At 39.4% G+C, this 24,324-nt stretch overlaps 1 protein-coding gene across 5 annotated transcripts in view; it reads left to right on the top strand.

Annotated features, from left to right (window-relative positions):
* The window catches only part of MCUB (mitochondrial calcium uniporter dominant negative subunit beta), an 80,334-nt gene that overhangs the window by 54,735 nt on the left and 1,275 nt on the right, over nt 1-24,324 (top strand). For 3 of the 5 annotated variants that reach the window (XM_074342434.1, XM_045515775.2, XM_045515776.2), the window contains exons 2-7: nt 9,877-9,952; nt 10,443-10,613; nt 14,770-14,874; nt 21,590-21,750; nt 23,019-23,222; nt 23,806-23,922. In XM_074342434.1, the coding sequence (XP_074198535.1) occupies nt 9,877-9,952; nt 10,443-10,613; nt 14,770-14,874; nt 21,590-21,750; nt 23,019-23,222; nt 23,806-23,922 (834 nt within the window). Of the gene's footprint in view, nt 1-2,110; nt 2,193-9,876; nt 9,953-10,442; nt 10,614-14,769; nt 14,875-21,589; nt 21,751-23,018; nt 23,223-23,805; nt 23,923-24,324 lie in introns of all 5 variants that reach the window. The other 2 variants (XM_010953668.3, XM_074342428.1) reach the window with 2 other exon arrangements.

Raw genomic sequence — 24,324 nt, 5'->3', positions numbered from 1 at the left:
TCGGACACCCTGGTGCCGGCTGCCCCGCTGCGGGGATGCCCTCCCGCCACTCTCGGGTGCAGACTCCCCACCTCGGGCCACTCCTCTTCCCACACATACCCTTCTCAGAATAAATCCTTAAAGAAATGTGATGCGTCCCAAGTAGGAAAATGAAGTTAGATCTTTACCTGACACACGATGGTGAAACTGTAGAACCCCAGAAGCAGAAAGGGAGAAAAAAAACTTTCAGAAAATCTTAATTTTACACAAGATGTGTTAATGGAGGCCAGAAGGCAAAAGAATATCTTCAAAGTTCTGAGGGGAAATAACAACCTGGAAGTTTATATCCAGTAAACTATCATTTTCAATAAAATTAAGTCTGAGCGATTAAAAGATTCTTACTGAAAGTTTTTCTCAGGAAGCAGGAAAGTGAACATATAAGAAAACAGGATGTAAGAAGAAATGGAGAGCAAAATAGTTGGAAAACTTACAGATGAATCTAAGAGACAATTACTATGTAAAACTGTCAAGATGTCAATTTGGGAGTTGTAAAAAGTAAGGTATTGTGATTGTGATTGATACTGTCTAAGATCCTTGTTCCTGTTCAGCAGTAGGGTAGAAAAATAAACTACCCTCGAAACTAAGTAAGAATGTCTCAGAATGTAAAGGGCAAACACTGAAAGGATAGAAGGAAAAAAAAAAAAAAAACCCACACCATGTGTACTTCCAAACCAGTAGAGAGAAAGTAATATAAAGAAAGAGTTAAATTATTAGAAGACAAGAAAGAAGAAGGAAGCAAAAGAAAATCAGGATAAATAGAAAACACAAAATAAGAAGACAGATATCCAAATTTATTCAAGATAACAATAAATGTAAACAGATTAAACTCAACAGTAAAAAGGACAGAAATCGAATTTATAACAGACGGGGTTTACTACTCACACACAGGCTCTCAGTGAAAGCACTGCTCAGAATTTAACATGGATGGAATAAGAATGCAGAAGAAATATTGAACAAGGAAATGCGTAAAATATGAGCTTCAAAAAAGAAGAAATCTCAATCATTTTAAACCGTATTTGATGTACCCCACCTACTGTGGAGTTCTGTGGAATGTGTGAAGCAAGCACACAAACTCCTTAGTTACATAACTGTTTTGCTTTGAAGCTTCTCCTTGAGTTCATTAGTTTTCCACCCTGTGGTGCATCATGATTTTCTGTAGAACCTCACACTGAGCTCCCAGCTTTCATGATTTCTTTTTGCTTCCCTGGACAAAACAAAAATCAAATGGCTATACAGCAGCTCTCTTTTGATGAACTCTTCTGACTTGTCTCGAGATTTATATTTTAAATCTGCCTAGCAAAAATGGCATTTGTAGCACACAGTAGGCAGTTCTCTTAATTAATACTCCAGTCTCTTTCAGGTACTGCATGAGTCATCGCTGTTAAAATAAATTTTTCTTTTTGATCTGGGCAGACCAAGAAGAGTAGTTAATACACAAGACTGAAACAGAAAAGAAACAGGAGTAGTACCTACAGCACTTGGCTGGTAACCAGCAATAACTTTCACCTGTTGACTTGCACTGTCTCAGCCAGGCCACATTTGTATCCCTTCTGATAAGCACTTGGCATATAAGCCAGTTCTCTCGACTGACCTCAGCAGGACCCCTGAAATTATATTCTTGTGTGTGTGTGTGTGTGTGTGTGTGTGTCCCTTCCTTGGTTCCTTCGTTCCTTCCTCCCCTCGGTCCCTCCCTCCCTCCATCTCTCCCTCCATCTCTCTCTCCCTCCCCCTCTGTCCTTTCTCTTCTTCATCCAACAAGGAAATGCTTTTGAGAGCAAAATTGTAAAGAAAGATTACAACCCAGAGAGAAAATGTTAGGCTAATTTGCTTTCCCTGCTCTAGTCTGTTACAAAACATTGAAATATTAGAGTGTATTGGCCAAAAACAAATTATTTGCAACTAATAAATTAGTTTCAGCATTATTGTATGAATGCAATTGCTTAATATTTGTTTGTAATAGAAGCACCTAATATCTTTTCCCTCTGATTCAGATCACTGGTACCTGGGAGCCTTCTTTACTTGGGTTTCAATAGTGTGGAGCTGGTTTTAACAGCTGTTTCTGTCTTCCTAGGACCCCTGCCTTACTCTTCATTTGGAAACAGAGCCCACTGCTCCCTGCAGGTGTGGGCACAGCACACGGTAACCTGAGCCAGGTGCAGTTCCCCATTCCTTTTGCCACCAGGGTGACAGTCCAGCAAAGCAATTTAAAGAGTCGGGGCTTCTAACAGCTTGACTGTGTCACTTATTAGCTGTGTGACTGTAGACAGACTACTTAGTCTCCCTGTGTTCCAGTATTCTGATAATTAAAATATGAGAAATAACCTGCACATGGATGTTTGTAGCAGCTTTATTCATAACTGCCAAAACTTGGAAGCATCCAAGTAAGTTAGTCGATAAATTATGGTACATCCAGGCAGAGGAATATTATTTACACTAAAAAGAAATGAGCAATATAGACAATAGTATTAGAATCATTGAACTTGCTGAGAGACTAGATCTTAATTATTCCCACCACAAAAAAGAAATGAAAATTACATGATATAATACGGAAAGGAATGTACACATATGGATAAATGAATCACTGTGCTGTTCACCAGAAATTAACACAACATTGTAAATCAACTCGAACCCATTAAAAAAAATAAAGTCTACATAAAAAAAGAAATGGGGAAGAGGCATGCTGGGTTAGCCCCACAGCTTGTTTACCAACTCCAGCTCTCTAGTGACTTCGTATTGTCAGTGCAGAGTTAATTTTCATGATAAGTTAAGTGATAAATACATTTGAATGGAAAAAAGGATAGGAAGCAATAGTGTGTACCTCAAATGTTTGCTATGAAGATTAAATAAGATACTGCATGTAAAACATTTAGTTAATACAAAATGGTGGGAGGGACCATTCTAGACAGAATAACATGTGTTACGCCCCTGAGACCAAAAAAACTTGTCATGTTCTGGGAACTGAGGGATGACCAGAGTAAGGTAAGCAAGGAAAAGGGGAGAGTGAGATGAGATTGAAGAGACAAACAGTGTCTAAGTCATGTAGCATCTCATCTGTCATGATAAGCTTTTATTTTGTTGAAATGTGAAGGGAATCCATCGAAGAATTTTAAGCAGAGGCTGTGGTGATGCTGTTTACATCTTAAGATCACCTTTGCTGCTTTGAGGAGGGTAGCATGGAGCAGACCAAAGGTAGAAGCAAATTGAGTTTGGAAACTGGTACAGTAGATGATGGTGGCCTGAGCCAGAGCATTAACAAAAATGCTTAGCATGCATGAGATCCTGGGTTCAATCCCCAGTACCCCCGTTAACAAAAAAAAACAAAAAAAAGGAAAATGGATAAACTGTAGGTAGAATGGATGGCTTGATGGAATTGACAGGCTCAAGATGACCCCTGGGTTTGACTTAAGCAGCCAAGGAGATGGTGGATCAGTTATTGCAGAGAAAGAAGAGGAGGAGGTTTCAGGGGGAAATCAAGAGTTTTGTTCTGGATAAACTCACTTTCAGACGTGTGTGATTATGTAAGGGGAGATGTTAGTCAAGTATTTGGATGTCCTGGTCTGGACCTCAGGAGCGGTCTGGCTGCAGAATTGAGGGGCTAGCGATAGAAGCCTGTTGGGTAGTATATTGGGTTTTTTTTTTTTTTTTTATTGAGGTATAGTTGATGTACAATATTACATGGGTTTCAGGTGTACAACACAGTGATTCACAATTTTTTAAAGGTTATAGTATCTGCTTATAGTTACTATGAAATACTGGCTATATTCCCTATGCTGTATAATGTATCCTTATAGCTTATTTATACATTGTAGTTTGTACCTCTTAAAATAGGTTGTTACCCCTGTCTTGCCCCTCCCCCCTCATTGGTAGTGTGTTGAAGAGTGAATCGGGACCTTAAACTTACACAGCACTGTATGTCAGTTGTATCTCAGTGAAACTGGAAGGAAAAAAGTATTTAAAAAACAAAGCACGAATGGGAGTTGAGGTTGAACCAGTGTAGACAAACTTTTCAGGAGAACATATGAACAGGACAGTAACTGAAGGGATATGTGGTTAATGGAAGGTTTGCACTTCTTAAAGATGAGAATGATTAGGGCATATTTGCCTGCTGATATATTGAATGTGTAGAGTGTGAGAGGCAGTGATTAAGAGGAAGCTAAGATTTTGAGAAAGCTTTGAGGTATATAAGACGGCGAGCACCTGAGGAGGGGTTGGCCTTTGAAAAGGAAGGTCACTTGATTTCAGTAGGATGGAAGGAGGTGATGGTGAGGACAGATGGAGTTCTGTAGGTTTTATGGTGGGAAGATGAGAGAGTCGAGTTGGCCATGCAAGGTGGGTACACTGGGCAGGGCTTTGCAGGCAGAGACAGGAATAAGTGCAAAGACATGGAAGCAGGCAGCAGTGGGCCACAGTCAAGACACTGCACTACACCCCGCCAATCTGAAATAGAGGGTTGGGCGGTGGGCAGTGCTAGTGATGATAAGGTGAGGCTGGAGAAGTGGCAAGAATCAGCTCATGGAAAGTTGTCTTTGGTATTGTTTCTCATTGCAATGGAGAACAAATGGAGGTTTTTAAATCTAGAAATAGTTTGACTTTATGTGATTTTAGAAAGTTGGAATAGATCTTAACCTGGAATGGATTGGTGGGAGAGGCTAGTTCGGAAGCAGTTACAGTGATCTAGATGAGATGGTAAGGATCTGAACTAGGGCAGCAGAGGTGGAGACAGAGGGGAGAGGATGGAGTTGGGGGCTCTGTAAGAATTAGAACTAGTAGGCCTCAGTGACAGTTCACTTGTAACTAATGGTCTACCAGTTGTTTTATGGAATATTGTTTAGGATAACTCTTAGGCCTCTAGTTCGAATGACTGGTAATTAGTGGTGTGAGTCCATCAAGACAAGGACTGAAGGAGAAGATCAGGTTCCTGGAAGACCAAGACAGTTTAGCTCAGGAGGTACCTGTGGGCTGTCCCACTGAAGACATCTGGTCAGCCTGTCTGGGGGTGGTGAGCCTGGTTGCTCCAAGGATGCCCAACTGTGTCTGTTATCCTTCAATTCTGAACCTTAAGATTTGCTTATTTGGGTTCAAACTCCTAATAATTTGGGGTTCTGTTAAACAATATGAAAAAAAAATGTTCCCCAAAGAAGTTTGATAATACATTATTAGGATCCTAAAACTATTACTGCTTTATGATCCAGTCTACCCTAAAGAAAAGAAAATGCAAAGATTCATGTGCAAAGATGTGTAGAATCAATTTAGTTGTAATGGTGAAAAACTAAATATGATATGCATAGAAAATAAACTGGAAGGTGTACGTCAGTGTTCACTGTGATGATTCTAGGTGATGGCACTACTGGTGACTTATCTTCTTTTTGAGAGTCTGTGATAGATTTTCTAAAATGAGCATGCAAGGAAAAACTTTGTAAAGTAGTGTATATAATGGAAATGTCCAGCAATAGGTAAATAATAAATTCTGTTTTATCTTTATCTGTAGGATAAGTGGCTGTGGAACTATTTAAATTATTTTGTTTATGAGAAGTTTTTAATGAGTTAGGTCAATGCTTATAAAACATTAATGATCAGCTCTCAACTCTACGATTATATGAGCGTATATATCTACGAAAAGACCAGCATAAAATAAGTCAGAGGTTGAGATTGTGGATGCTTGTTTTCCCTGTTTAACAAGTTTTCCACAATGGCTCTTAATATATTTTTCTTTTTCTTTTTTTTTTTTTTTTAAGTTTTCTGGTTTCTATAGGGCTTTTGCTTATTCTTCTACTTTCCTTGAAAAAGTTCTATTTTTTTTCTACCACTTTAAAAAATTGTAGATTGAATGGTTTCCTTTAAGTGTTTGACAAACTCTTAAGTTTCTCATTATCATTGTCTTCCTTCTGAACATGACAAGGATCTTCACATGTTCTAAGAATTCACTGAGTATAACATACCAAATCTTGTTTAGCTTTTCACTCATTTTAACACACACAAAAAAAAATGGTTTAAAATTTCTTACAATAAACTCTGTTACTTCTGCTCTGGACTATTTAAAGGTAATTTGGGGGAAATGGTAAAAATATGATTCTCATACAGTTATACGAATAAACATGCATTAAAGAACTTATTTTACTCTCATGATATGAAGGAACTAGGCAGATACTATATCCCAGTTAAAAGGAAAATCAAAACAGCACAAATTTATATGGAGAAAATAATTTAAACTGAATTGCAGATAGAGATAAAACATGGTGTTTGGGGTCGGGGGGGTCAATTAGATTACTACCAGATTAGACAAAGCCTATATACCTGTCAGTTACCTTCAATTTACAGACAGTTCCAGAATGGCTCCAAACCAGTGAACAGGGCTAGAAAGTGATAACTTGAAAAAGTGTGCTGTAGACGATGCACCACTTTCTATTGAATGCTTTTTCTGCCAGACCCAGTACTGGACCCTGGCCAACTCTCCACTTACTTGAGCCTTGCTGATCACATTGTTCTCTCTTGTTTTTGGTACAGGGAGACCCATGTGTTGGTTTTGAACATGGAGCAGAGGTGTCCATTAGGTGTTCATTTACACCGTCTTAAATGGAAATTACATCATTGTTTTATTAATATTTTTAATCTATAATGTGACAAAGCTCTAGAAGCAATCAGATCTCGTCAGTTGGCCCCAAAACGTGACTATGATACGTCTCCTTTCTACTAACACTTGACTCCCTTTTCCTTTGATGCTCAAACAGATCTCTCCTGTATTAATGTTTCCCCTCTTCTAACTATAGCCCTGCTTCCTTTTTTTTTTTTTTAACTGTCAAACTTGTCCCCTTCTTTTTCTCACAACCCATTTCTTCCCGAACCCTCCTCTGCCTGTCAAAGATTACAGTAGCTGGTACGTCTTGAAGCTGGGCTTCCGTGTTGGTTCTGACAGCAAAGCCTGTGCTCTTCCCACTGGACGATCCTGGCCCCACAGGAAAACCTCAAGAGGAAGTGGCATTTGAGCTGGGCTTGGTGTTAGGCAGAAGTGGGTGAAGAAGGCACTTTAGTTGGTCAATGGCACTCAGCTGGTTGGGCTGGGGCCCGAGTTCCCGCTGTAAGGGAATAGTAAGTGATAGAGCTGTAGGATGGGTCGGCTCACACTGCGCATGCTGGGCTCACAGACGGTATCTTTAGGCTTCCTTAGTGCTTTGTTTTGTTTAACCTTGTAGCAGCTCCGCAAGATGGATGTTGTTACCCCCACCTAACCCCTGAGAGAACGAAGGCACAGTCCTGTGACTTATCTGTGGCCTCCTGCTATTGAATGGCTGAACTGAGTTTAGAATCCCAGTCTTTTCAACTCGGGGCTCACTATTCTCTCTACTTTATGTAAGCTGGTGAAGTCTCAAGGGTTTTAAGGGTGTGGAGTGATTAGAATTGTATTTAGGAAAAATACGTGATAAAAGGAAAGCCTAGGTCATCTTTTGACCTGATACCAAGTATCATTTGAAGGCAGTAACCCTTGTCCCAGGTCTAAAATTCGGAATTCAAAATGATTCTATGCAGAAATTTAGAAATAGTGTCCTGAAGGCCATGAGGGTCTGCTAGAACCCAGCTGCTCAAAAGTGGTCCTTACACCTGTAACTTCAGTGTAACCCTGGGGCTTATTAAAAATGCAGATTCTCACACCTCTTCATTTGACTTATTAGATCAAAAATCTCTGGGGGTGGAGTCCAGGAATCTGTGGGTTTTTTTTTTAATTCTTATTTTCATAAAAGAGTAGTTGATTTACAATGTTAGTTTCAGGTGTACAGCAAAAGAAATCTGTTTTACCAAGCCCTGTCTGTCCAGTGGACAGTATTGTCATTTCCCGGTGACTCTTAGGTGCAGGAGCGTGAGGAGCTCTGGTATTTCTCTCCGGCCACTCTGCCCTCTTTCAACATGTCCTAGTTGTCAAGTGGTTGCCTCTAAAATGATTTCCTCAATAGTAGTGCAGAGACTTCATCAGCACATTAAACAATACATACTTTATGATCAGGAATTACCATCATTGGTACCTATATAAACTGTCTTTAGCAGACTCAAGCATAAAATGTAACTCACATGTAAAGGTCGTAATACATAGGGAAAAGTCTGGAAGGATACACACCGTTCAGGAAAAACTACTCCTGACACTTATTAAGGAATTTAAGGTAGGCTTTTTTCAAGGGCGCTGCTACAGTGGGAGTTTGCAGTAGGGGAGAGAGATTGGGCTCACCTCTGAAGACAACAGAACAGTGGGGATTTATATCCAAGAGCAGTAGTTAGGGTGGGTATCAGTGGATGGGAAATGACTAAGGATGGGGTGATTCTTTGCCAAGCTGACCTAGCAGGATTCTTGTTGAAGGCAGGCTGGGATGATCAGATAATACCTGGGGAATGGCGGAGGGTAAGGAACTTGATCAGATATTGAGGATGGGGGATTCTAGCTAAACCAATGTGACCACATTCTTGCTAAAACTGGGCTCCTGGAGGGCATGCACAGGGACGGGGTTTAGTCAGGCTCAGAGGAGCCCGACTAAAGTTTGGTCAAGGAGAGTCACCACTACGGTGATTATCTCTGGGAAAGTTGTGCGATTGTGGAGAAGAAAAGGGAGGGGCTTTAACTGTTACCCTCTACATGTTTAAATTATACTTTCATACACGGAGAACAATTTATATCATTACATTTTTTTTAAGTATTTTGGTAGAGAATCAGTTCTGATGTATTTTCACGTGGATACGTTTTTCTCAGTTTCACTAAAAGTAATACACAGCGCTGTAAGAGCCCTCATCCGCACCTGGAACGCCTGCGTGTTTTCACTCATTGAGAGTTGCATCATCTATTTTAAGAAATAATGAGCTTTTTTTCCTTCTCATTTTAGTAATGAGTTATATTTTTAGAAATAAAATTCAAATGACCAACTTTATATTGATGTCACAGGCGATATTTTGTTGAAACCAGTTGCCTCTATTGTGTTTAATACCAGAAATACACATTTGAATGATGAGCTTGTTTTGATTTTGAGCATACTGGAACATCATATGAGAATCAGTGTCTTTGTTTTATTTTTCATATCAGTGAACACATTTGTAACTACTGATTTATTATTTTAATAGGGCACCCTTACATAAATGAAAGCTTGAAAAATACAATTTATAAAAGAATTTTTCATTGCATAATTACTGGCAAACTTACTGTTAATAAACTTTTTGCAAGGTGAGACGTGAAAAAAATGGATCAATGTGAAACAGCTACCATGTTGTGAGTGTGGTAGGAATTCCTCTGGGACAAGTTCTTTCTGAGTTCTGAATGCCTCTGAACCGGTTCTTCAGTTCCCTTTCTCTCTACCACCACAGTCTCTTCACACAGTATCTCACCGTGGTGTCATTTGGTCTTCCTTACACACCAAGATCATTGTAAACACAAACACCACTACAAACCCTAAAAATAACGTTCCATGGTAAGGCAGCCATTCACGTGTTCTAGACCCAGCGGCGCTGCCGGGTGGAGCTCTCTGTGATGATGGACGATTCTGTTCCTGTGCTGTCCAGTGTGGTAGCTACTAGGCACGGAGCTGTTGAGCGCTTGAAATGTGGCAAAGGTGACCGTGAGAAACGGAATTTTTCGTGTTACTTAATTTTAATTTAACTTTAAATGGCCACACGTGGCTCGTGGCTACCGTACGGGGCAACACCGAAGGGTTTAGTGAGCGTCTCTAAGGGCTCACCTGGGAGTGCGTGGGACGCTAAAGTTTTCGTCCTCATACAACATTAAAAGAAGCTTCCGGTAAAGACATTTATTTCATTCAGCCTCCCTACTTTTTCTGAAAGAAAAAAATAATCTTTTTTTTCTTACAGATTTTGTGTGTGAAACTGTGTGGAAATCTGAAATACTATCAATCAAATCTGTATAGTACAGTGGTGCCACCTGATGGTAAGCTTTCTTATCACTTTGATTCCTCGGCTATTTCTGTTCTTCCAAATAAAGTGAGAGGGGTGTTTCGTGCAAAAGAGACTTTTCTTGCATTGTTCTTCCCACACCCTGCCCTCAGAGTTCAGTTCCTTCCTTTTCTGCTCCCATAAGATCTCCAGTGTCTTTTGGCAAACTCCTACCCCAAAGATCAAAGGAGTTACAGATGAATTAGAAGCAGTTTCTACCATCCATCCATTTTAACCTGGGAAGACTCTAAGCAGATAATTAAAATATTAAAGTGTAATATGTGGTTAATAAAATGTTATAGTATGGTGGGGAATATGTGAACTAGTATAATGAAGGCACTAAATAGGAGCAATGTAAATTATTACAGGATTTCAAAGGGTTATAAATTCCATATTTAGGCATTCCTTCTAGAATCTATATTGTAAAATTTTTTTAAGTAAGTTTTATCCATTACTCTATTATCATCTTTTTTTTTTTCTAACAGAAATCACAGTTAATTATAGACATGGTCTTCCCTTGATAACACTTACTTTGCCATCCAGAAAAGAGCGCTGTCAGTTTGTAGTGAAACCAATGTTATCAACAGTTGGTTCATTTCTTCAGGACCTACAAAATGAAGACAAAGGTATCAAAACTGCTGCCATCTTCACAGCAGGTATATATATGTTTTTTTCAATTTTGCCCTTTTTTCTTCTTCTGAAACTTTGTTTTGATTCTTTACTTTTCTCAAAAGTTGATTTTTAATTCACTGTATGATAAATGGTTGGCCTTCAGAGTCCTTCATTTTTCTACATCAGTAATGTAACAAAAAAAATAAATAAATAAGGGGTAGGGGATAGCTCAAGTGGTAAAGTGAATGCTTAGCATGCACAAGGTCCTGGGTTCAATCCCCAGTACCTCCTCTAAAAATAAATAGATAAATAATTCTAATTACCTCCCCCACCCCCTCCCCAAAAAAGTTGTCAAAAAGAATTAACTCTATTGAATAAAAAATAAATGGAATAAGTTTAATGCATGTTTTAGTTACTTATTTCATAAACTTAGCCCCAAAATTTTCCTCTGAGAAAATTTTAATGACACAGTCATTAGCATCTAGTTTTCAGCAAAACTTGGATAATTAGAAAATGAAAAATGAGTTCAGTGATTAGATAGCCAGTGAATAAAATACACAAATAGTTTATTAATCTTTGTTATAAAGTGATTATGGTCTAGTGTGGTTTTTGACAGAATTAGTTCTCAGGAAGAATATGTATATAGTTTTAATACTAACAGAGGTGGTTAATCACATAGACATTTAAAATTTAGGATATATTTAGGATATAGAGAAGGATATATTTAGGATAAAGGGAAGGGATAAATTGGGAGTTTAAGATTTGCAGATAGTAACTACTACGTATAAAATAGATAAACAACAAGTTTATACTGTATAGCACAGGGAACTATATTCAATATCTTATAGTAACCAATAGTTTGCACTCTTCATTGGAGTATTACATGCTTAGAATAAACTTATTTAAAAGTTAATGATTACTATTACAGTTCTGAAAAGGAAATAAAACATTCTTCTTCCCTGTCCAAGTGCAGGACCAATTAAGGAATAGATACAGAAGTTAGAAAACTCAACAGATATTTATTGAACACCTAACAAATGTTGACTTGAAATAAATGGACTGCTGGGTATTTCTCCAGCAAAGATGGGTTTATTCCAGATCAGTGGAAAATTGTATTCAGGATCTGCAACCATAGCACGTGTGAAGATCGCAGGGCAAGGGAAGGAGACCGCTTTTATATAGGGGAAGGCAGTTGGGAGGACGGTAGGTAGCATGCTGGGGAAGAGGAGCCCTCCTCCTTCTATTGGGCTTTGCTATCCTCCCGGGCTGTGAGGGCGCCCCCTCTGGCCTCCTGACTGTGTTTAATCGAGTTTGTGTGTAATCTTTTACATTAACACATGCTGGGCACTGTTCTGGATACTAGAAGTAGAGCAAAGCACAGTAAAGTTACAAGCTCCCTAAGAGCAGGAGTTTTTATGTTTAAGAGGAGAAAGAAACAAGGGAAAGAAATGACATATATACTATGTTAGATGATAAGTGTCGCAGAGAAGAATAAAGCAGAGCAGTAGGGGAGGGCTGCGTGGGAGTGTGTGTGTTGGAGGGAGATGCTCACTAAGGTCGCATCTGAATACAGACCTGGGAGAGATGAGAAAAGAGGTGAGTGGGAGAAGAGCTCTGCAGGCAGAGGCCCTGAGGTGGGAGCAAGTAGGAAGGGAGGGACACCAGGGAAAGCCCTAGGTTTTGTAAAGTAGGTTGTTGTAAGGATTCTGGATTTAACTGGAAGGGATGTTTCTTCCTGGTAAAACCCTGATCAGAGAATAAAGTTTTAGTTTATGAAATAAAAAATACATTTTATATCAAGACAAGGAAAATTTGAACATTAAAAAATTTCTCTGCCCTTTGGCCTCCTCTGTCCCCACTGTGCATTGTGTATCTGCCTTATTCACCCAACAAACCTCTCCCAGCGGCAGGAAAACCTGCTCGGCCATAAGAGCATCAACAAGACAGCTCCCTAAAAGATCTTGTAATGAGGCGTAGATCTGAATTCTGTAGACGTCATGTAATGTACAGCCCTCTGTCTCAAACTTAGCTAACTGTGCCTTGGCTTCTAACAGGCTGATTGGTTCTCAGAGCTTCCTGAGATGCTCTTCCTGGGTTATAATCCTCAAACTTGGCTCAAGTAAAATTTTCCTTTTCTTTCTAAGATCGACTGATTAATTGTTTGGCAATAAGTTGTATGGCCATGATGTCCTAAAACTTCACCCATGACGTCAGGAACACTGGACGTCCCCTGGACCTTCCCTACAGGGCAGGGCCTGCCTTCCTCAACTTCTGAGAGCAGGCGGATGCACACCCAGAATCAGAAGGGCACTGAAGCACAGTGCTTGCCTGGAGAATGCGCTCACCGCCTGTTGGTTAAGTGAATGAAATCAGAGAGGTTAAAAATTGACGTGTACCCTGTTTATTTCTAATAAATAATCTGAGTAGCTTAGAAACATAAAACACAAAGGAAAACACTAGAAATCTTAGAGAAAAGGGGCTCTTCAGACTGAGTGAAAACACTTTATTGGAGTTTATATCAGTATCTGCCCAAGAATAGATGAAAAATTCATCACTATCATTAGCTCTTGAAAAGTGTTTCATATCAATCTCTTGCTGTTCCCATACAGTGTGAAGGATAATGTAGTACTTCAACTGACAAATCATACTCAGGTGATTTCTTTTCATAGTACTATTTTAAGGAGCAGATTTGAAGTCATTTAAATGTAAATTTTTAAATGACACTTGCAAAGTCAGATAAAAACGATTGGTGTGTTGCTGATTGTCTTAAAAAGAGGCTCTGTGGGTGGAATTTGCCTGCATGTAATTGGGGCTTGAAAAGAGTGTTCTAAGCTTATCACAGTTTTGCCCATAGTGTGGGCTGAATTATTTGGCAATTCCTGGGAAGATGATCTCACCCCAGCTGATGAACGGGAACCCAAACAGCGAAATTCTAGGAACAGACCCAGGTACAGACTTGACTTGCTGCCTTCTGGAACAAAAGAACTGCCAAGCGCCAGACAGGAGGCCGGCAACCAGGTTCTTCCTGACTTTACTAGCAGTGTGCCTGCTGTCATGCATATTAATGTAGCTGAAACAGCTCTGGTTACATGTAGCCAAGCTCGTGCCAGGCCAGGCGAAAATACCCACCCTGGGCTTTATATCACATAGTTGTATAGTATACATAGTGTGTGTATATGTAGTCTGTTCTGAAAGAACAATTATGGAGAAACCCCTACCAATGCCAGTTTGTTGCTTATTCAGTGAGTTTGCTTTCTTAACACCTGGGTTATATTAAAGCTCAAAAATACAGCAACAAAAACTAGGCTATATCAGAAGCTGTGCAAAGTGCACACTGACTTTGAAATTTTCCTAGTTTTTTTTTTTCCTGAAATGTTCCTAAGGTATTTGTAATTATTAGTAGAATCTCTCCTACCTCTCTCCACCTCCATAAAATACAGCACACAAAGGCATATTCACTCCGTAGGTTTAATTATGTTCGTTACTATCCCAGCCACCTACCCCCCTCACAGTTTTGCCTTTTTATCTTTCCTGAGCTGGAAAAGGAGGGAGCCCTGTGTGGTGGTGGTTTGTGGTGCTGTTTGGCTTCCAGGTTTTAGCTAACACACATCAGTCACCTCTGGTAATTAAAAATAAGAGAAAGGTAGGTTTTTAAAAATGTTACTCCTGCCTGTATGCCTTCACATACCAATCAGACATGGACTCTGGCTAAGCAGGGGGATGTCAGCAGGCTCTCTGGTTGGAACTGACAGAAGGGTCTGGTACTCAGAAGAGGGCAGGAGCTGAAGGAGGAGTGGAGTAAAGAGGTTAGCCTGGGATGGCCTGATGGGCTTTGCTGCTGACCCCCTCCCACCACCAGCTGCCACCTCCACTGCTCTGGCCTTGCTGTGAAGAGTTCCCACCTCCCCGGAATTTGTGCATAACTGTCTGCAGTTAGGGTCTCGCCAGAGGCATCAGTCTGGATCCCAGCCCAGCTGACAGAGTGGGAGAGAGAGCACATGCCTGTTCTCCTTGGTCTAGTGTCGTGAGCAGTGGAGCAACAAGGAAAGATGCCTCCCAGTGGGAGCAGTATTGGGGACCCCCTCCCAAAGGCCAGTATCCACTACTGTACTGTAAAGACCTGGATTAGTAAGTACGTTTCTATACGCTGGGAAAAGGTTCTTACTGTTCTAAAACAAGGACATATTTTTTCATTTTCAGATGGCAGTGAAATTGCAGCTTCAACCTTGATGGAAGTTTTGCTAATGAATGATTTTAAACTTGTCATTAATAAAATAACATATGATGTGCAGTGCCCCAAGAAAGGTAAGAGACGCAGCAACTATCTTAATACCTCCCTTTAGCCCTGGGCCTTTTTCAGGCAGCCAGCTTATCTTGAGAATCTTTTTAGCTAGCCAAATGACCAAGAGGGCTCTGAAGAACCAGAGGTTAAACTTTTCCGGCAAGGGTGTAAATAATCAGTAGAAGTTGTCTATCAGGGATTTTTTTTTTTTTTAATCTTTAGGTTTTTTTTTAATTTCTTGTTGAGGGGGTAGGGAATTAGGTTTGTTTGTTTATTTTCAGAGGAGGTGCTGGGGATTGAAGCCAGGACCTCATGCATGCTAAGCATGCACTCTCCCACTTGAGCTATGCCCTCCCCTCATCGGGGATTTTAGTCTCGTGTATCCTTTTTAGACAAATTTTAAGACTTCATTTTAGCATCTTGAATGCTTAATCTGACATTACTGGGTTAAGAAGAAGTGGACCTGAAAATCATGAACTCAAGTGTGTACTCTTGTATGGCTGTTAACTCTTTTGTTTCTTTTTTCTTCTTTTTTTTTAAGTAGACTGCTTTCAGGGCAGTTTTAGGTTCACAGCAAGACTGAGCAGAGTACAGAGTTCCCATACGCCTGCCGCTCCCCCAAAGCCTCCCCCACTGTCAAGCACCGGGGTGGAACATTAAACTACTTTAATGTCCGTGGGGTCTGTCTTTCATTTCATATTAGTAATTTATCTTTTTTTTTCTTAGTAAGCCTGGCTAGGAATTAATCAATTCCATTGATTTCTGTTCTAATTTTTATTATTTCTTTTTGTCTGTTTACTTGGAATTTAATTTGCTTTTCTTTTTCCAGTTTCCTAAGGTGGAAAGTCAGATTTTTGATTTTAGATGTTTCTTCTTTTCTAATGTATGCATTCAATGCTATAAATTTCTCTTCAAATGCTGTCTTTGTTGCATCCCACAAATTTTGATAAGTTATGTTTTCATTTTCATTTAATTCAAAATAGTGTTTAATTAATCTTGATTTCTTCCTTGAACCATGTGTTATTTAGAGGTATATTGTTTAATCTCTGCATATACTTTGGATTTTCCAGCTATCTTTTGTTATTTCCACTTTTAATTTTGTTGTGGTCTGAGAGCATACATTGTATGATTTCTGTTCTTTGGCATTTATTTGGGTGGGCCTTATGGCCTAAATGAGGTCTATCCTGGTGAATATTCCATGTGAGCTTGAGAAGAATGTGTGTCCTGCTGTTCTTGGATTGAGCTGTCTATAGACATCAGTTCTACCCAGTTGATTGATGGTACTGTTGAGTTCAGCTATGTCCTTACCGATTTTTTTTGCTGGCTGAATCTCTCCGATAGAGAGGTTTTGAAGTTTCCAGCTTTACTGGATTCATTTCTTTCTCTCTACAGTAGTTGCCTTTTATATTTTGACACTTGTTGTTAGATTATATATTGCTTAATATATGCCTAACTGACAAGATTAGATTCCTTTAGAATCTATTAAGGTAGGCTCTGGTAAAATCATTTCTCTCTTTTTTTTCCTTTTTCAATTTTATTATGTATAATTACTACAGTATGACTGCACATACACATTATATTGCATGTAAATACATGTATACAGTATACATTTGTTAAGTTTACATATATGTACTAATTACTGTTTCTAAGAACAGATTAGATCTTTATAAAATCGTTTCTCTTGAGGGCAGCCTTGTTAAGAACGAAATGCTCTGGTGTATTTCAAAATGGTAGTTTTCTCCTCCCTGTACTAGAAGGACAGGGTATTTTTCTCTCGTCTTTGTTAGGAGAACCTGGTAGAACTCCTGGGGGTAAAACTCCCAAAAGAATGGGCATGTGCCCCTAAAGCTGTGTCCCACTGGATTTTTTAACTCAGAGTTGTCCACACCAAACCTCCAGTAGCTTGTCAGTTACAGTTCACTGGTTCTGTGAAGGTTTCTGCTGAAGGGTTCCTGCTCTGGTAAGTTGTATATCTCTGTACATCAGTCTCTTCAGTTTTGTGTGCAGCCATTTGCCCTGTGACCTTGGTTTTCTCATGTATCTAAGAAGAGTATTGATTATCAGTTTGTTCAGCTTTTTACCTGTTGTTAGGATGGAGTGATGACTTCCAAGCTCCTTATATGTCAGACCAGAAACCAGAAGTCTTTTCTTTTTTAGAGAGAGTTTTCCTTTTCGTCTCAAGCTATCATTTCACCGGTTGCAATATACTTTTGGAAAGTTCTCAGCCATCATTACTTCAGGTGTCTCTTCTGTTCCTCTCTCTTCTCCATCTGGTATTCCCATTAGGCATTTTATACCTTTTGTATCTGTTGTATAGTTCTTGGATGTTCAGTTTCTTTTTTCCTTTCTCTTTGCCTTCCAGTTTGGCAGGTTTCTATAGACGTATCCTTAAACTCACTGATTCTTTCCTCCCCTGTGTGTTGTTTACTGATGAGCCCATCAAATGAGCCCATCAAAGGCATTCTTCATTTCTATTACAATGTTTTTGGTTTCTGGCAATTCTTCTTGATTCTTTTCTAGAATTTCCATCTCTCTGTTTACATTACTCATCTGTTCATCCATATTATCTACTTTTTCCATCACAGCCTTTACCGTGTTAATCATATTTGTCTTAATTTTTTGGTCTGAATTCTAAAATCTCTGCCATATCAGATTCTGGTTCTGATGCTTGCTTTTTTTGGTCAGAGTGTTTTTTCTTGCCTTTTACCTGCCTTGTCATTTTTTGTTGAAAGGTGGACATGATGTATTAAAAATAGAAACTGAAGCAAGTAGATCTTCATTGTGAGGTTTTATGTGTATCTGGCCAGGAGTCTGGCTGTTTACTGTGTGCTGTAGCTGTAGGTATCAGAGGCTTCAGTTTCTTCTAATGTCCCTGTTTTTCTCTTCCCTGCTGTGTTTGAGTTTCCCTAGAAATCCTTTCTTAAATAGAGTCTGTGTCTTGCACAGAACTGGAGCCCTATGGATGTGGTGTTAAGGTATTAGGGAGGAAAAGCATTCTGTAATCTTATGGTTAAACCTCATGGCTTTTATTGGGCCAGGATTCCTATACTTAAACCTTCAGAAAAGCTTCTTAGCCTTATTCTCCCTCCCCTATATGAGCCGGGAAGGCTAGAGGGGTCTGGAGTTGGCTAATTGTCCTTCCTCCAGGCCAAATTAAGCTCTGGTAAAGTACAGTTGTCCCTTGAACATAGGTTTGAACTGCATGGGTCCACTTAACATGCTGATTTTTTTTTCAATAAACACTGCAGCACTACATGATCCACGGTTGGTTGAGTTGTTGGAACCGTGGATAGAGGGCCAACTAGAAGGTTATATGTGGATTTTCAAGTGTGTGGTGGGTTGGTGCCCATAACACCCACATTGTTCAGGGGTCAACTGGCATTTCCTTGGTATGGATAAAGTAATGCTCAGGGCTATTTAAAAATGGTTATATTCCTCCTCTCTCTGCTGGAAACAGGGAGGTATTTTTCTGATTCTCTGACCTTCACTGTGGGAACCAGATGGGATTCCTGGAGGTAAAACTCATGAATGTGTGGGAGTTTTTATTTCTCAAGCTAGTCAGCACTGAGCCTTCAACAATTCATCAATTATAGTTTAAGTGTTCCTGCCAGGATTGGCTCCAGAGGTTTCTCCTCCCAGTAAGCTGTGATCATAGACTACTGGGGGTGAGAGGAAGTAATACTTGAGTCTATGCCTTAATAAATAGATGATGAGATCAATAAATCAGTAAATAAGGGAAGGTCCATGTGTATAGTTAGAAAGCCAAGTACTGACTGGTACATATGGGAGGGCTGCTATAGTTGAAAAATCATTATTTGGCAGCCAAATTCAGGCAGGAGTCATCAATACCAGGAGTGGGATTACTGGATCATACAGTAGTCCAATTTCTAGTTTTTTGAGGAACCTCCATACTGTTTTCTATAGTGGCTGCACTGATTTACATTCCTATGAATAGTGTAAAACGTTTCCCTTTTCTCTACATCCTTGCCAACATTTGTTATTTGTAAACTTTTTAATGACAGCCAGTCTGACAGGTGTGAGGTGATATGTCATTGTTTTGATTTGCATTTCTCTAATAGTGATGTTGAGCATCTTTTCATGTGTCTGATAGCCATCTGTATGTCTTCTTTGGAGAAATATCTGTTTAGATCTGCCAATTTTTTGATTGGGTTTGTTTTTTTTTTTAATGTTGAGTTGTATAAGCTGTTTGTATATTTTGGATATTAACTACTTGTTGGTCACATTCCTTGTATATATCTGGAAAAAAATGAAAACACTAATTTGAAAAGATATATGCACCCTAATGTTCATAGCACTGTTTATGGTAGTCAAGATATGGAGGCAACCCAAGTGTCCATCAACAGATGATTGGCTTAAGAAAATATAAGATACACACATACACAGTGGAATACTACTCAGCCATAAAAAAGAATGAATCTGCTATTTGCAGCAACATGGATGGACCTGGAGATTATGCTTAGACAGAGAAAGACAAATACTGTATGATATTATTTATATGTGGAATCTAAAAAAATAAAACAAATGAATGTATATAGCAGAATAGAAAACAGATATAGAAAACAAACCAGTGGTTACCAGTGGGGAGAAAGAAGGTAGGAGGGGCAAGATAGGCATAGGGGGTTAAGAGATACAAACTACGGTTTATAAAATAATAACAAGGCTATATTATACAGCATAGGAAACTATAGCCATTATTTTGTAATAACTTTTAATGGAGTATATGTTAAAATACTGAATCAATATGCTATACATCTGAAACTAATATAATACTGTAAATCAATATAATTCAATTTAAAAAAAATACGGAAATGCTAACAGAAAAATGGGAGTCAATTACAAGGACATAGGAGCCAGCTTAAGGGGGCTCCTACTAACCATATCTGGTACAGTTTGAACACCATCAGCTCCCATGTCCCTGTGACCTGCCCCTGTTTTTATTTTGAGCATTTTCTTTCTGGTATAACTAGATGGGCCAGAGTGACCTTGTACTCCAGCATTGATATCAGCCACTTCTCTGAAGATCCTTGGAAGAAAAATATTTTTAAAAATTTTAATTGTATGTTTGAACATTTTATGGAATTGTCAAAGACAGACATAGAGAAATTAAAATAAATCCATCTCAACAATTATGAATATTCTTCTATTCTTGATTCTTTTTTAAAATCAGGACAGTATTTAAACCCAAAGAGAGAAGGATGGAAGAAGTTGAGAAATATGAGAATGAATACCCATGTTAAAATAGAAATTTCATGTCCAGTGAGTTCCCAGCACTCTGGAAGGTCTTCCACTTCCTGTTCTCTGGGCTTAGCTTTTGAGGGAGCAAATGGAAATAAAACATTTTCAGGGCATCTCATTGTTCTACTTGACCTTCCTCTTCCAGATAAGCGCCAGTTAACTAATCTAAATGGCCTAGTCACATTAAGCAACTTCCATTCTCACTTTTTGTGGATTTTCCACGTCCCTGACTCTGCTTAAGCCCCTAATGGCCTCTGTCCCTCCCTTAAAATGCCCAGCCACCTCTGCACAAATAGAAGTTGAGTTCATGCTGAATCCTCTTCCCTTGTGCAGCAGTTGCTGAATAAAGTCTACCCTTACCACTTTGACCAGTGTCTGGCTTATGCTCCACAGCCTTAGAATCCTGCCCCATCTATACCTTTTTTCTGTGTGTGCACCTTTTAAATATCAATACAGTTTTTATCAAAACAAAAAGGCTCTAACTGTTCTGCAAATCTCAAAAGCCTGGAAGGAAACTTCTCGTTTTTACCTCTTTGTGTCAGTTTTAGCCTAGAACATAGAAGGGATTGAAGGTCATAATGAAGTCTTGAAGAAGTGGGTGGAGACGGAAGGAAGAGTAACTTCAGGACCGCTGACACAGGCTGGAAAACCACTGGGCTAACACTGACTCTGGGATCATAAACCCCCGTGTCTGACATTGTGTGCTGCTGCCTGGGGGAAGGACCCTCTTTCCTTCCTCTCACCTTGTCCCCCCACCCCAAGTTCTCTTACAGTGGTGGGGGACAGTTATAACCCCTGGAAAGGTGTCAGTACAGCCCAATTTTATGTGGATTTATAGATCCACGGAGGTGGAAGGATGAAAGAAACCTGTAGTCAAAAGAACTCAACTCTTGTGTTAAAAACTCAGAAACTGACTCTGGTCCATGTGAACCTCCTTCCAGATCTACACCTTGCTGAAAAGAACTTACACTTGAATTGCTTTTCCAATGGGTGTGATACTTTCATTTACCTGTTTGGACACCAGCTTCCCTCCCCAGTGGACCTTAAAATGACTTTTGGATAGATAGCTGGGGTGAAGGGGGAGGGATCTTAGGTTAAGTCAGGTATAAAAGTGAACCTGTAAACTAATGTGTTACCAACTAAGGTTGTAAGGTTGGATTCTGGCAGATGGATACTCCCTTTTCCTGTATTACTTTTTCTTTTAAAGAAACAGTACTAGTTATATTATAAAAGAGAACAGACAAAAACATGAATTTTAAACCTATTGTCTGGTTATTTGTTATTCCAGAGAGATGAATATAGTCACCTGAGACAGGAATAAAGGCCAACACCAAATGTGTCCCCCCCACCCTGCCCCACCCCAGGAGTTGGGCACACCCAGGCATCCAGCCGTGGAGATTCAGATGTGGTTCCCTGGACTTACAAACCCTGGAGGAAAAAAATGTGGCCACTGCCTTATGTTTCCCCTGTGTCTTTTCTCAGAAAAGCTGAGTCGTGAGCAAACTACTGAGATGGAAAACATGAAATCCTTGGTTCACAGACTGTTCACAGCCTTGCATTTAGAAGAGTTTCAGAAAAAGAGAGAGCACCATCTACTGGAGAAAATCGACTACCTGAAGGGACAGCTGCAGCCCCTCGAACAGGTTTGGAAGCGTCGCAGTTGAGTCTGCTTGCAAATAACACCCAATGTTTGAGCATGCGCCACATGAGCATTTTTCTGAATGCTTTAATTATGCTCATGTTCTCCTTTAGTCCTCACAGTGAGCCTGGGAGCTTGGTATTGTTACCTTCCTCACTCAGAGGATGGTAGCTCAGCGTGAACTTGAGCCCTGGAGGTCTGAGTCCTGGCTGCCACCTTTGCCTCCTCTCCACAGATCGGCCATTGTGTCCCTGACCTGAGGGGAGGGTGAGCTGGGATGCACCAGCTGGAGCACCCACAGTCCCACTCTGCCCAATAGAATCACAAATGGAAAGTTAGCAGTGGCTTCCTAAGCTCTGAAGTTAATCAGTGGTGGAGGGAGGAAAAAAAGTGTTTTGATTTAAGGGAGAAAATGCATTTTTGAAAACTGATCCCATTGTGACTTTTCAAAATGGATAGGTATATGTATCTTTGTGTACAAACAGAAGGTTTCTGGAGAAAAGAAAGTTTTGATGTGATTACCTCTAAGGGTACTTAGGGAACACCAGAGAGAGGGGCCTTTCTATTTGGATTGTGAGCCCACATTTTAATTTTTTCTTTACTTTTTAGAAAGTTGGTGATATATTTACTTGCATTAAAGTTTAAAAAATCTAAAAAGGTGGCCAATGGAGTTTTCCTCCTACAGTCCTCCCAGTACCATATCCCTACAACTATGAATTGCTTCAGATTTTCTTTATCTATGTACAAACAAAAACAAATTATTGTTTTGTTCCCTAAAGGTACCTGCTATTATACACTATTCTCACCTTTTTTCACTAACAGTATATCCTGGAAAGATCTCCATTATAGCTGTATGATAGCTTGATGGAAAAATGTATATCCTTCTATACTATTTCAGTTTTTTCCATGAGCAATTATTACCTTTATAATTTAAACAATGGTTTATCAATGAACTATTTTGGCAATGTGATCACTCATTAATGTATATGTTTTATAAATTCTTGTTTTTTTCAGACCTATTTAATGCACTTTTGTTCCTTTTCTTTTTTTAAAAAAAATTTTATTACATTTTTTTGGAGTTTTTTTTGGGGGGGTGGAGTAATTAGATTTATTTACTTACTTATTTAAATGGAGGTACTGGGGATTGAACCTAGGACTTCGTGCATGCTAAACACACACTCTACCACTGAGCTATACCCTCCCCTCTTTTTCTTGCTCTTTTCCCTTAAGTCAGTGCGCACTGTAAACTGAACAGTCATTTTTCCCCCTCAGATGAAAGCCAAAATAGAAGATCGTTCAGAAGCCAAAACCAGTGGACTCCTGTGGGCTGGGTTAGCAGTGCTGTCCGTCCAGGGCGGGGCAATGGCCTGGCTCACCTGGTGGGTGTACTCCTGGGATATCATGGAACCAGTCACCTACTTCATCACATTTGCAAATTCTATGGTCTTCTTTGCATACTTTATAGTCACTCGACAGGTGAGTAGTTTTGTTAAGGAAATGGTAAGTTATAACATCTTCTGTAAATAATTCCTGATCCAAGTCAAGTAATGAGCATTAAAACCTTTTTACTTACTGAATTACTGCTGTCTGGGGTTTTATCAGCTGTTAAATTTCGTTGTTTCCCAGAGCATGGAGATTTTTATATATAGCACAGAGAAACTATACTTAACCTCTGTGGAGAAGTACATAGTACAAGTTACCAAATTCCTCCATTGAGATAAACCCATCAAACTTACATACTCTGTGCATAAATAAAATTGAATCTGTATTGCAAACCACCCAGTAACTTCAGTTCTATCACATGATTATTTTGCCAAAAATCTCCATCTTCCTTTTTCTCTTTTCTATCCCAGTATGTGTGATTTCTCTTCCCAGCTTGCTTGCTTTTGAAAGGAGCAGCTGATCTCAAATGAGACTAAATGTTTTACTTGTGTTGCCTTATGCTCGCTCTGATGGCCACTGCAAATATTTTACCTTCCTTTACTGCCTGCCTTTGCGTTGTTGTTGCTAAGGCAATATGTTCATTTAAAACATGCTCTGTCGCTTTTTTTTTTTTCAGGATTATACTTACTCAGCTGTTAAGAGTAGGCAGTTTCTTCACTTCTTCCATAAGAAATCAAAGCAACAGCACTTCGATGTAGTGCAGTACAACCAGTTAAAAGAAGACCTTGCTAAGGTACCTTACTGCAAATACGACATTTTATAACTGGTCTTGTTTGGGAGCCAGAACTTAATGTCGGGGAAACACAATCCGTGGCTCATCCCTCACTGGTTAATCTTGTCCTCGATAGCTTCTCTGGACTGTGGTTTGTTCAGTGAAACAGCTGACATGTCTGATACTAATTTCCTCCAGCTTTGTTCTTGTCTTCTGTATTCTACATGTGGGTAGCTTTAAGTGTGTATGGAAATTGTCTTAAAGTTTTTAGGAGAAAACTTTTTCTAACTGAATACAGGTTTTTAAAGAAAAAAGTCCAGTGTCAAACTCAAATGCAGATTTTGTAACTGTTAAGAATATAGAAGTAGAACTTTCAGAAGGTGGACACATTGATAAACAATTTTAAGCTCTCTAAAGGCATTT

The sequence above is a fragment of the Camelus bactrianus genome, chromosome 2, assembly GCF_048773025.1.
Source record: "Camelus bactrianus isolate YW-2024 breed Bactrian camel chromosome 2, ASM4877302v1, whole genome shotgun sequence".
In the NCBI taxonomy this organism is placed as follows: Eukaryota; Metazoa; Chordata; class Mammalia; order Artiodactyla; family Camelidae; genus Camelus; species Camelus bactrianus.
Note: the sequence above shows the minus strand (reverse complement) of the source record. Positions and strands in the feature narration are given on the sequence as shown.